Genomic DNA, 13,067 nt, shown 5'->3' with positions numbered 1-13,067 from the left:
GGACATTAAACTAAGGGCCCAGGCTGAATTTTCTCATCCTAACACGGGGCTGAAGAACGTCAAGTGGGCTTTAAAAACAGTGAGAGGAGCACAAATTCAGATTCCTGCCCTCATTCCTGGCACTGGGAATTTTTATTATCATGGGAAAGGGGCGAGCCTGCACCCAGCAGTCCCATCTTTGTCAGTTCCACTCTGGAAATGGGCATTTTAGACCATTTTTCAACTAGTCAGGTCTGTTTTGGAAGTCAACATGTTCCTCAACAGCTCAGAGGTGTCATGGCCCAAGGGAAATAATGGTTTGGAGTCGAAAACTATATGAAAGGTATGGCTGTTTCAAAGCTTCAACAGATGGCTGAGCTCCTGGCTGCCTTCAAAGGCTTTAGTGTATTCAGCTATTTGGTTTTGCTGGTGCAATTGTTTGTGGAATCTTTTTATGAAGGCTTGGCTGAGTTCCAAACCCATTAATGGATTCCACTCAGCAGAAGTTGTTTATACAGTCATTCAGCAGGATCTCATTGTGAATGCTTGGCTGATTTCCAAATCCAATAATGGATTCTACTCAGCAGGGACTGTTGATACAGCTGTCAGGGGGGATGCGAGCATGGTTATTTTGACAGAATTATCAACTGTTAAGAAGATTATGATCTTTAGTTGGATTTTCAAGTACTACTTGTTTATTTTGACAAATATATGAGTTTCTCAAAGACATCCCAATGTTATTATGGGGCTTGTGAGTTCTATTTATAGATAATACTGGGTGACTGGGTTGGGGAGTACGGTGGAGGTAGGGGGTATGCCAGCGAGAGATGTGAGGAGGGTATAGGGGGTGAGAGAAGTCTGGGAATAAAGGGTTAAGGATGGGGTGGCCTTGCACTTATCTTCAGAAACGGGCCAATGAATCTACAAAAGGAGACAGGCCTTTTAACCTGGGTTGCCTCATCATCAGTCCTCCATCTCCATGTTGGGCGAGCTGCCAAAGATGGCAGACTGAACGCCAGACAGACCCTGCCACCCTACAATAAAAATAGCGAGGGAAGGCACTGCCAGTCAAGAGGCTGAGCCGTGACATCCGGAAATCTCCCAACTCCTAACTTCTGCCTCCAAAATGAAAACAGAGTCATCCATCTGCACTCTCAAGTGAATGTAAAAGAGTCCACTGCACTGTTTTGAAAAGGGCAGAGGAGTTATCCCAGTGTCCACATTATCAACATTACCAAAACAGATATTTGGTCATGATCACATTGCTGCTAGGAAGCTTGCTGTGCGCAAAGTGGCTGCTGTGATTTCTACATTACAACAGTGGTTACATTTCCAAAGAACTTCATTGATTATAAAGCACTCTGGGATGTCCAGTAGACATGAAAAGCGCTGTAGAAATGCATGACTTTCTTTTTCTTTTTAAAGCTTGAATTTTACCTCCCTAGCCTATTAACATCTGCTGAAAAATATACTTCAGCTAGAATCATAACAAAAGTGTAGCATAGTTAATTTTTACATAATAGACATTTCAAAAAGTAAATTAAATTGAGTAATTACATTTTTACCAGGCATTTTGTTTTTAAATATTTTTTAAAAAGAGAAATGCAGTGAATTACCTCAATTTTTTAAAAAGGTATATGTTTCAGATATAAACTCTGAATTCACTATTATATTGCATTACTGCTGTTACCTTCCAATGTGCAAGTATTGGTGATAATGCCAAAGACAAACTTACCAGATTTGTTAAACCCGGGGACTAGGAAAACCCAATTTTTTTTTTAAATCAGATGTTTCCAGCCACCAGCCTTAGAAAATCTGCCATGTAACTGGCCACTGCCACTAGCTGCTTAAGAACCACAGGTTGGACTGGCAACATTAGCATGATATTAAAGCAGATCCAGTCTACATCTGAAAAATGAGACAGAATTTTATGTCCTGCGGGTGGACGTGCACCCAGCTCGATTGGGCATAAAATCATGCAAGAAAACATCGGGCAAGCGTCCCAACATCATCAGGCACTCATATAATATTTCGCTCGGCGGGCATGTGCAAAAGTTGGAAGCGCGCCCACCGACAATTAAGAGACCAATTAAGCTCCTTAACGGCGCAATTGTCTGTGATTTTTTTGTGGCCCGTCCAACCTTGCAGTTGGCAGATGAGCGAATCAGCCAGGCGGCCTTTGCATTTTTCGTCAAACCTCATCCGAGGGTGGGATGAAATTTCCATTATGAAATAAAATAAAAATAAATACCGGTGGGCAGCATTTTTATCAGCTATACTTTCAGGTGATTATTGTGATGCATGGGCGTTTTTTTTTTAGCTTGTCAGCCTTCAGGGACCTTTCATGTAGCGCTCACCCACACTAACGGTGACATCATCGCCCGCCCTCTTCCCACCCCAACCCTGGCAGCGCTGAGCATCTCAGCACAGGTTTCATGCTAGCTGTTAATTGGTCTGTTCCCCGACCACTCCTGGGCCCACCAATCACATGTGCCTACCGCAAGTAAAGTTCAGGCCATGAAACCACTTTTCCTTTACAAATGCTAAAAGACCTGCTCTATCCTGCTAAACATCGTCCAGTTACTTTTGCTTCAGATTCTAGCTCTCAATGATTAATACAAAATCCCACATACCACATTTGCTGGTTCGATCACTTCTTCAGAGAATGCAAAAGAATGTAATCACCACAAAACAAAAATTGAAAGAGACTAACAAGTATTTAAAGATAATAAATTAAAGAAAAAAATTATTTCTTTCATTTTCTATTTGACATTTCATTCATTACAATGCGAGAACTACAATGAGTTTCACAAAAGATTGTGCTTCAGCATATTTAATGATCAATACTCTACCTGTAAAGAGGTAGAATGCTGCCGCATGAGCAAGTAAAGGATGTAGTTAGGCCTTCAATAGGTTCATGTCCAGTCAGAGTTTCAACATCCCAGAATTTTGCCTCATAGTAAATACTTACTCTTCCTCTGCAGCTGTGAGCTCTCCACTCTTGAAGCACTCCATCAACAAACCTCAGATAGTATGCCCCTTGCTAAGAAGTGTGTAGTCAAATTCAGTTTACACTCTTATACTTACACTCTAATGGAGCAGCTCAAGGGGCTGAATGGCCTATTCCTGTTCCTAATTCTTGTGTTATATGCTGTTTGGGAGCCTGACTTACTGAACCAACAATGTGCAATTTTTTCTTGTCATTATTGGAGACAACCATAAAATTTGTCTGGTGCTAATTTTATAAGCAAATGCACTCCCAGATATACACATAGGTGGAAATCATGCTCAACACATTACTCTTGTCAGCTATCCTCTGCTAGGTGGGCAGCTGAGTGCTGTGTATGTGCATTCAATCGTTTCCTGTTCTTTCATATTAAAATGTTACTTTCAAATAAGAATTTGAAAATAAATTAAATGCAAGGAAAAAAGGCTGGTCAGTCAAAAAAGAAAGGCAAACAATAATTTTGCTGACATTTACTAACTTTTCCTGTTTGCCATTAAGAGGTTAAAATATAGAATTAATTTCCACTTCAGGGCCAGAATTTTCCAGTCAACAGGGGCAAGCTGGAGCAGCCGCGAAATGGACCATCACCCATGATCCGGCCCTGACTGCAATTTCATACTGGCTGGCCAATTAACAGCCAGTCAGTGTGAAACGCATGCTGCAGCGCTCAGGGCTGCTGGGGTGGGGGCGGGAGGAGCACGAGCATGGAGGTTTGCACATACATGCGGTAAAAGCTCTGTGAGGTGCAGAGCTGCCTCAGGGAGCTGAAGATTTTTAAAATAAAAAATAAAGCAATTAGAAATGTTAAAAACGTGTCCTCTCATGTGAGTCTGTCATATGAGCAGGGACATGTCAGAGGTGAGTTTGAAAAGTTCTTAATTTTTTTTTTAAAAACACTGGTCAAAACCTCACCTCCCCCATGGATGTGGTTTCACCAAAAATGCCGGGCAGCGAGAAATTTTAATTAATTAGTTCATTAAGTGCCTTAATAGGCCGCTTAATTGTCAGCGAGCGCAATGCCGACTCCCGCACGTGCCCAGTGGCCAAAATATCACGCGAGTGCACGATGACATCGGGCGAGCATCCCAGCATCACCGCACGTCATTTTATGCTCGTTCAGGTCGGGCACATGCCCACCCAATGAGCCAAAAATTCTGCCCCTGGTCTTACAGTATAGTGGGCATTTCCTGCTACAGCCAACAAATGGTGACCCAAAGTTTAAACCCCATCCCCAATGAAAATAATCCTGTTTTCCTATTGCCTATCAAGAATAACTGTACAGGGATAGTGGGCCACACTGCTAGAAAGAAGTGCTGGAGGCTTTGGTATGTTCCATCTGAAAAATCATCTAAAATCTATTGGGAAGGTTGAAGCCATTGCTTTTGATCCACGCTCCAAACTTCATTCCCAAGCTACCAACTCCATTCCTCTCCCTGGCAACAAACTGAGATTAAGCTAGTCTTTTCTCAACCATTGTGTCATATTTCATCCTGAGGTGAGCTTATGACCATATATTTGTGCCACCCTTAAAACTGTCTTTTTCCTCCGCTGTAACATCACCCAACTTTGTCTGTCAGCTCATTTGCAGCTGAAGCCTGCATTCATATCTTTGTTCCCTTTAAACCTGACTATTCAAAAGCATTCCTGGCTGCGCTCCCACAGTCTACGCTCTGTAAACTTGAGGTCATCCAAAACTCTGCGGCCCATGTCTTAACTCACAGCAAGTACCATTCCCCTACCACTCCTGTGCTAACTGACTTACAATGGCTCTCCTGTAAGCAACATCTTGATTCAAAATTTTCATCCTTGTTTTCAAATCCCTCCATTGCTTTGCCCCTCCCTAAATCTGTAATCTATTCCAATCCTTCGAGATATCTGTGTTCTTCTAATTCTGGCCACTTGTGCAAGCCCACTTTTTATTTCTCCACTTTTAATGGCCACACCTTCAGTTGCCTAGGCCCTAAGCTCTGGAGTTCCCTCCCTGGGCCACTCTGCCTCTCTAATTCACTTCCCTCCTTTAAGACACGCTTAAAAACCTCCATCTTTGACCAAGCTTTCAGTCACTCGAACGATTATCTCTTATGTTGCTCAGTGTTTTATAGTGTCCCTGTGAAGTGCCTTATGACATTTTATTATGTTAAAAACAATTTGTTGTTGTCATCTATAAGTGTAACAACCAAAACAGGACTGAATGTCTAGAACTTCAATGCTTAACCACTGCATTTAGTGTGAAGGGTAATGATGAGTTCTAACATTTCATTTGGGTTCTGTTATCCTTCCTGGCGCACTCCTACCATCCCACATAAAATTACAAGAGGACTACTGTAAATTTTGATCTTGAAGCTAAAATAAAACACTTTCACAGTGTTGCTAAATGCACTGGGAGCCTGGATATCCTACAATATTTACCATACAGTAATCTCATCAAAGGCTTCAAATGACAGCAAACAGTGTGCTTCATAATCATTATCATACTTTAAAACAATACTTTATATGGTGGCATGTATGAACTTTTTTGAACCAGCAACATGTATAACAGTAGGAACCAGAGGCCAATATGCTGAAATTTATAACCAAAGTATTATTTTTTTTTAAATTGTATTTTACAGTTGTTCAAAAAATGGCACCTTATAGTAAGTAGACAAGAATACATTTTTACAAGTTAAAAAATGGCTCACTACTATACCATGGATGAATGTACACAATGACCTTGCAGCCAGAATGGAAGACATTTAAGGACATTACACCCTGCCCAAAGTCCTCCTGGTTTGACAATGACTAGTGCCCCAAGATCAAGTTATATCACACAAAAAGAAAGACTTGCATTTATACAATGCCCATCACAATCTCAGGACTCTCCAAATCCCCTTAAAGCGAATGAAAAACTTTTGAAGTGCAGTCACTGTTGTTAAACAGAAACAGTTATAATCAAGGAGCCTTGCAGAAAGCACACAGACATCATACTCATATTTGATCCTCACCCTCGTGGTCAAATAGCCTAAAAGTATATACTGAGTAGGCTAAGACAAGAAAAGCATCAAGAAGGATCCCAGCATCAGTCAGAATTTATAAGTAAGTTGAGGGGTCTGACAGAGGTTGAAAAATTATAGAAAAAAACTGAACTTTTCTGGTATTATTTTAAAATAATTGGCAAAAGAACCCAATGCAATATGTTGGGGGGGAAATATAGCTAAGATGATCTGGAATGAACTGCTAGAAAGGATTGTGGAAGAAAATTAAATAATAACTTCCAAAGGGAAACTAAATAAATACTTGAAGAGGAGAAAAATTGCTGGGCTATGGGAAAAAAAGCAGGGGATGATGGGCCAAATGGCCTCCTGCTGGGTTGTATCATTCTATGACAATTTTCTACCTTAACTGATTATGCTTAAATCCCACCATCCTGAATACAAAAATCAGGAAAAAAATTCATATTACACATTAAATTTTAATATTCAACACTGATATTCAACATTTCCATCTATCATAAAACATGTTGGAACACGTGGCTGAGAGTCGATTAAAACATTAGACACAGCCGAGTGCTTTAAATTAACGCAAGTCCCCTATTTGACTATAGAAAAGACTGCAACATTCATTATGACCATTAGTAGACAGAACACAGTAGAGCAAAGGGCCATTAAAAATCTCCAGCTAATGCTCCTTTTGATTCAATAGGCTAATTTTAGGATGGAGTGTTTACCATTTAATGTCCACTTTTTCAGACAACTGGTTTATTTGATTCATATTAAATATATATATATATTATATTTTTATATAATATATATATATATATATATAGCAACACTTCTATATTGCCCATTTAGAATTGTATCTACATGGTCAATCTCATAAAGTACCATTTAATTGTTTAACAGGCTAATCTAAAACAAATTGATCTCTATGTTATTTGCAAACCATGGTATATTTCAATACCTGTCTACATTCTCTAAAACAGTTTTAAAGAAAATGTAATGACAATTAGACTAAAATATAGACTAGCAAAACATTTTCACTCAATTCTGTACTGTATAGGATTGATCAGAAATAAAGTTGAACCCACTTAGTACTTGGTGCAAGTCAATAAATGCCTTATTGAGTCCTTAAAAATACATTCCATTAAAAAGTTACTCACTTAAAAGGTGCTCTGAAGCCTTGAATTCACTTATTTGCACATTAACTTCATCCTCTATCCAGCAAATAGTCTATTCTTGTTGCCACATATGGCTTTTTATCTGCTCTGGACAGCATATTCTCGAATAGATGAAGTAGACGCCAATTGATTTGCTGTCGACCATGGTAAATTAATAGCAACAAATTGCTGAGGGCCCCTGTCTCGCTGCTCCACCATGCTTCAGCAGTTTTGCTTTATTTGCTTCATGATGGGCAGCAGTCAAGCCTCTTCAAGTCAATTTCTTCTTAACAACCTGCAATACTTCTCAGTAGTGAAAATAGAGCCGTCGCTTGTAAGCCAGAAATCAATACTCCTATTGCCCTTAGAAAATGCTAAACAAGCAGTATTGACAATCCACTTGGTACTGGAGGGTATCGGATATAATGCAAATCTATACTGCTCTCCTCCTTGTAGTCACTGTACTTCACTAAAAGGTTTCTAATGCTATTTATCATCATTTCCGATCGACTGCTGCAGTTATGATTTTGAGATTCAATCAATGGGCCAAGCCCTTAAATTTGTATTTAATTGTTTTGAACAACAATCACATTTTTATTGCACATTTCCCACTCTGAAGATTTACTCTGGCAAAAATCCTTACAACAGAAAGCTTCTGATTGATATCAAGTGGAAACAATAAAGTGCTACAAAGAAAACAAGCTGGCAGCATCTATGCAATGAGTTTCCTCTATGTCCTTAGCTTTTTAGAAGTAGTCTACATATAAAGACCTTTCCAAAAAATTGATCAGTTTATCAAGAAACCACATTCAAAATAGGGTCATCTTTAATCTTACAAAGTGAAAATAATTATCTACAAACGTGAAGTGGACGGTTGCATCAGCATTTACAGTTGCTAGCGATGCAAATTTTCAACATTAATCAGTTGTTAGATACATTAAAAGAGCAATTGCAAGGTTGAAATCTAATATTTGGGCTCAGGTAACTGATACAAACCACTTAATCAGCACTCTTGCTGCTTATGATGTCATCTGAACCCTTAGATTAGATTAGCTATAATCATTTTTAGTGTTATTCTCTATGTACTCTGTCATACATAAAATATCAAGATACAAACAGGTTAAAAGCTCTAAATCTTAACAAAAGCTGAAGATTGTTAAAATTAGCTTTATTATAATTGATTTATGGAATTGTAATTCTAGATGTTTTAAAATGCAACTGTAAGCAATCCTATTTCAATTCCTGTTGTATAAAAAACAAGTACAGAAATTTACCAGAGACTACCTAACTCTTAGACTACTGATAGGTTTGGTGAAATAATTCCCTAGATCAGTTGCATTTTGAATTTTCAGTTCATGTGTTGCATTTTGAATTTTCAGTTCATGTGCTGCAACACTAACATTAATACTGAAGGTGTAATTCATCACACAGCAACTGAACTGCTGAAAAAATGTGTTGGAAGTAGATTACCAACATATTGGTTATATAGAATATAGATGTTAACATATAATTTAAGCATAAGAAAATCTACATTAAAGTATTAACTATCTGCAAGTTTTCTAAGCAATACTGTTGGCTTTGAAATCCCAATGATAGCATCAATACGTCTAGATCATCTTCAAAAAATGAAGATGGGACTCTATTTAATTAATAATAAAACAATTTGACATCTTGGTTATTTAGATCTTAAAGCAGTTTAACAGATGAAAAGGTTTAAAACAACTCTAATCTCTTGCCTCTTTAAATATTAAAGTATAATGCCAAGTTTATTTTCATTTTAATGGCCATAGCAATTTTTAACTATGATATACTATTGTCAAGAATACCCTTCTAGACTCTGACAATCAACTAAAATACTTAATTTAGATTTAGAATTAATGTTAATTGAATCAGTATAGCATAGGTACAGGATTTTAGATCATCATCACAGCCCAACATCAAGATACAATGGTACAATTTGTAGATGTTGTGTTGTCAGTTCACAGTAAATTTACTACCTTTAAATAGAAAATTATATTACTTTTGAAATAGCAAGTATATGACAATGTGACTTTTACATCTAAATTTGACACTGTATGAATACAAATTATTGAAAAATGTTTTCACAATGATTTTCCCCCACAAAGCTTTCATTAAATGAACTGCAAAAGCAAATCCTTGAAAAATGTGTTGTTACAACAAAGCAAAACTCAAGGTAATATCACAATTCTCTCCAAAGGAATAACAAGTTCTTAAATATCTCACTTCAATTGTTTCTACTGAAATTGATGTAAAAAGAATGAGAAACAAACAGAATACAAAATAAAATGTAAGAACAATATCAGCCTCTAATGTGATTACCCTTCTGATATTTGCTAATTCAGTCACAACATCATTGTAGCCATCGTGCCCTGTACCAACAATATGATTCTTTACAAATTGGTTCTGACCATAAACAGCCATGAGAAACTGAACCTTTAAGAAGATGGTGGGGAAAAATAATCTGAACATCTGAAATATCAGATCTACCAATTACTGTGTCACAGCTAGGACTCTGCAGTCACCCTGGAACTATAGAGATACAAAGCTAATAAGTGAATTAGTACTATACTGGTTTCAAGAACTAGGCACAATTGCACCACAAATCAATACAGCTGAATAATTGCTCATTTCCCAATACAAGAGAAATCATTGAAAATATCTGGAAGATAATACATAATACTGAGCTGAAAGGCCAAAGCAAAATCAGAAGGTAAGCAATGGATGATAAGATTTCCACTGTGTGTATATATGTACGAATGTATGTTTGTATACAGATACAATTTTCTGACAGGCTGCTTGTTATGAAAGAATATGCCTGGTAAGAAAAACTTTTAAAAAAATATATGCTTTGCTCACTTCCCAAAGGTCATGTATGCATAAAAGTAGGATTTTAAAATAATTGAAGTTGCAGTATCTTAAGGAACTGGAAACCATCTGCATTTCTGACCACTATACAATGCATAGATAAAAGGGCAGTTAAGAATACATTAATATTTCACTTACATTTATTTATTTTGAGTTGAATTACAGGACCCACAAATCATTTTTTTTATAAATACAAGTGCTTTGGAATACCAAATACTTGTGATAGTCGAGCCCTAACCTGTTACTGCATATATCAATTAGTTCCCATAATCCATGTTGGACAGGATCACATGAACCACTGAAGGCATTTATTTTAAATTATATAATTGGATAATACTACATTAATTCAGTGATATCATTGTTGTTCAACTACCTGCAATTCATGTTCAAAGCAATGGCTGTATGGAAGTAGAGTGGATGCTTTCTAAATTATATTATTGTGCAAACATATCTAGGCAATTTGTACAATCTGCAGATACAGTGGCTCTCTGGATTTACAAGCTTTGTTATAACCTCACTATGCACATTTTTTAAAAACTGCAATCTACTTCTTCTTCAATAACTATTAAATTCCTCTCTCACTTAAAACAAAGCTATACTTCTAGTGGTTAAGCCCTGAAACGAGGATATTATTCCCCTTCAAAGGGTCCACAGTTAAGCCAATATACTCGACTCCCACGTACAGCAAAAACAGGAGAAATTTGTTTTCTAAAATAACTCTTTTAATCATGAGAGTTATTAGCAAGATTAAAATATGTTCTTATCTCCAAACATTTTTCACTTATTGTCACTAGTTCTCTAATAAAATATAGGTATACTGAATTTACAAAAAAAGCATGCAATCTAATGAATCAGCGTCAAAACTACACTTAAATTGGATAGGGAGCACACCCTTGCCACTGTGCTTCACAGTTGTACTTCAAACCAACCTCAACAGCAATTATAAAACAAAGTAGCTACATTCTAACTTAATCTCCTACATATGAACAGCAACATTGATTTCAAATGTAAATTCCAAAGTAAAAATGTTTAAAAATCAAAGTATTTTTTTTAAAAGATAGTGCTTAGTTCACAACACCCTCATCCCCACCGTACTTCCACATGAATAAAAGCCCTCTTACCCTCTCCTCCAGGCAATCAAAGCAGATGTCATTTCAGAAATTATACTCTAGGGAGTGCAAGGTGGACTTCTCAAAACTCATTTACTTCCCCACAAGAGGATTCATAAGCTGTAAACTGCTCAATTTCACCCAAGCTCAAAAGGTGTCTTTTAACCTGAACTAATGACCAGTAGGCAAGAAGCACCAATTTGATCCTCATTACTGTCCCTTATCAAGGCTCATTTGCTGTGCGATTTTCAAAACTAAGCGCCAGTATTTCCTGATTAGACCATATCCAAGTGGTGTCAAGGGACCAGTAGAGGGGGTCTTATTCTAATGATGGCTTCTTCCAGTTGACAGTGCGTTCCGAAAAGCTATCAAATTACACTGCTCCTTCGTTGATCTATATTTTCCATTTCCTGCTCACAGTATATCAAAGAATAAATGTGTGGCCATTTACAAACCATATTTTTAAATAAGTAACGTGTTACTTATTGGTTTACGTGATCATCCTTCATATACTGTGTTTAAAAACCGCAAATAGCATATTCCACACAACATTTTAAATTCATTATCACCCAGTTTTACAGAAAATTATTCTAACAATTTTGCATGCACACTTCTCAGAAAACGTCCTTATTAAATAAGTTTTGGAGGGGGCAAAAAAAAAACACAGCTATTGCAACCATGAGATAGTACATTATTAGCCACTTCATTAATTACAAATCAAGGAAAGCAACAATCCTCCCAAATGGATACTATCTTCTTATCACAAACTTATCACAAATGCATCATGTCCTAGGACATTTTAGGCCTTCCCAAACAACACAAGGTAACATTTGGTTTTATTTACAAATGTATGTAAGGATGTAGTCACAGAAAAGCATTTCTACTTTAAATAATAATCCACAACAGCTCACATATGATGGGGAGTTATGGTATTCATTTTACGAATGGTAAAAATCTGCATTCCGCAAAGAGGGCATCTCATTATTGCACAAAAATATCTCAAATGGAGTTACTCAACGAGAGTATCATTGCAGAGGTACCTTTCTTATTTGTTTGATTTACACACCTGTTCCTGTGACTCAGTACAAAATTATCAATCATGGTGACAAGGGCACTACATCAGTGCACTGCCACCGTCTTTCACAAGAGTGAAAGATTTACTACTCAAAATACAGGCAGACAATCAATGAGACTTTTAAAAATCATGTCAAAGGATATGATCCATTGACCACCACTTAGATTTTTTGGGGGTAGATTTCATCTAAGACATTCTATGGCAAGGTTGCTCTATTTTGAATCTTGGATAGTAAATTGTCATTGTTGAAATATAGGGAAAGTCTCATTGTTAATGGAAAATTAATTTCCAACTATTGTGAACTGTAAAGTTTTGATACCATCACAATATTACAAATTTCTGCTACAATATTTGCATTTTAAACCCTTTGAATCTCAATGAGCAGGGAGGAAATGTTAGTTTGTTAATATTTTTAATGTTAGAAGTTATTTTCATTTTAAAGGCTTTTTTCCAAAAGTAATTTTAGCAGCCAATACAAGCACATCACGTATAATGTGGAATAAACTTTTGTTACAAGACATGCTCGGCCATCTCAATTTTGTTTTAACACCATACTCAGATGGCTCTATATAATCTGCATTATTCTTAAGGAGTTCAATGACCCTGTAAAATTTCTGCTATTGTCAGCACAGAATTCCCAATTCCTCCTGTTCAAAATTTTATGATAAAATTTACATAAATCTGTTTCAAGAGTTTATTACTACTACATTTTCAAGTAACAAACATTTCTATCAAACATTTATTGAAAATGTAAGAATCTTACCTGTTTGTGCATTTCTATATTCAGACCATAAGACATTTCATAATACTGTAAAAGTAAAGCAATAGAAGGGATTATCATTTTTTAAAATTTAGTTTAGCATTCACAATCAGAAAAGC

General features: G+C 36.8%; 1 protein-coding gene across 4 annotated transcripts in view; it reads right to left on the bottom strand.

Annotated features, from left to right (window-relative positions):
* Positions 1 to 13,067, bottom strand: part of LOC121277223 (transducin-like enhancer protein 4) — a 210,064-nt gene that overhangs the window by 194,664 nt on the left and 2,333 nt on the right. For all 4 annotated transcript variants that reach the window (XM_041186390.1, XM_041186391.1, XM_041186392.1 and 1 more), the window contains one exon: positions 12,952 to 12,996. In XM_041186390.1, coding sequence (XP_041042324.1) covers positions 12,952 to 12,996 — 45 coding nt within the window. The remainder of the gene's footprint in view (positions 1 to 12,951; positions 12,997 to 13,067) is intronic.

Source organism: Carcharodon carcharias, chromosome 4 (genome assembly GCF_017639515.1).
Source record: "Carcharodon carcharias isolate sCarCar2 chromosome 4, sCarCar2.pri, whole genome shotgun sequence".
NCBI classification, from domain to species: domain Eukaryota; kingdom Metazoa; phylum Chordata; class Chondrichthyes; order Lamniformes; family Lamnidae; genus Carcharodon; species Carcharodon carcharias.
This window is presented reverse-complemented; position numbering and strand designations above follow the sequence as displayed.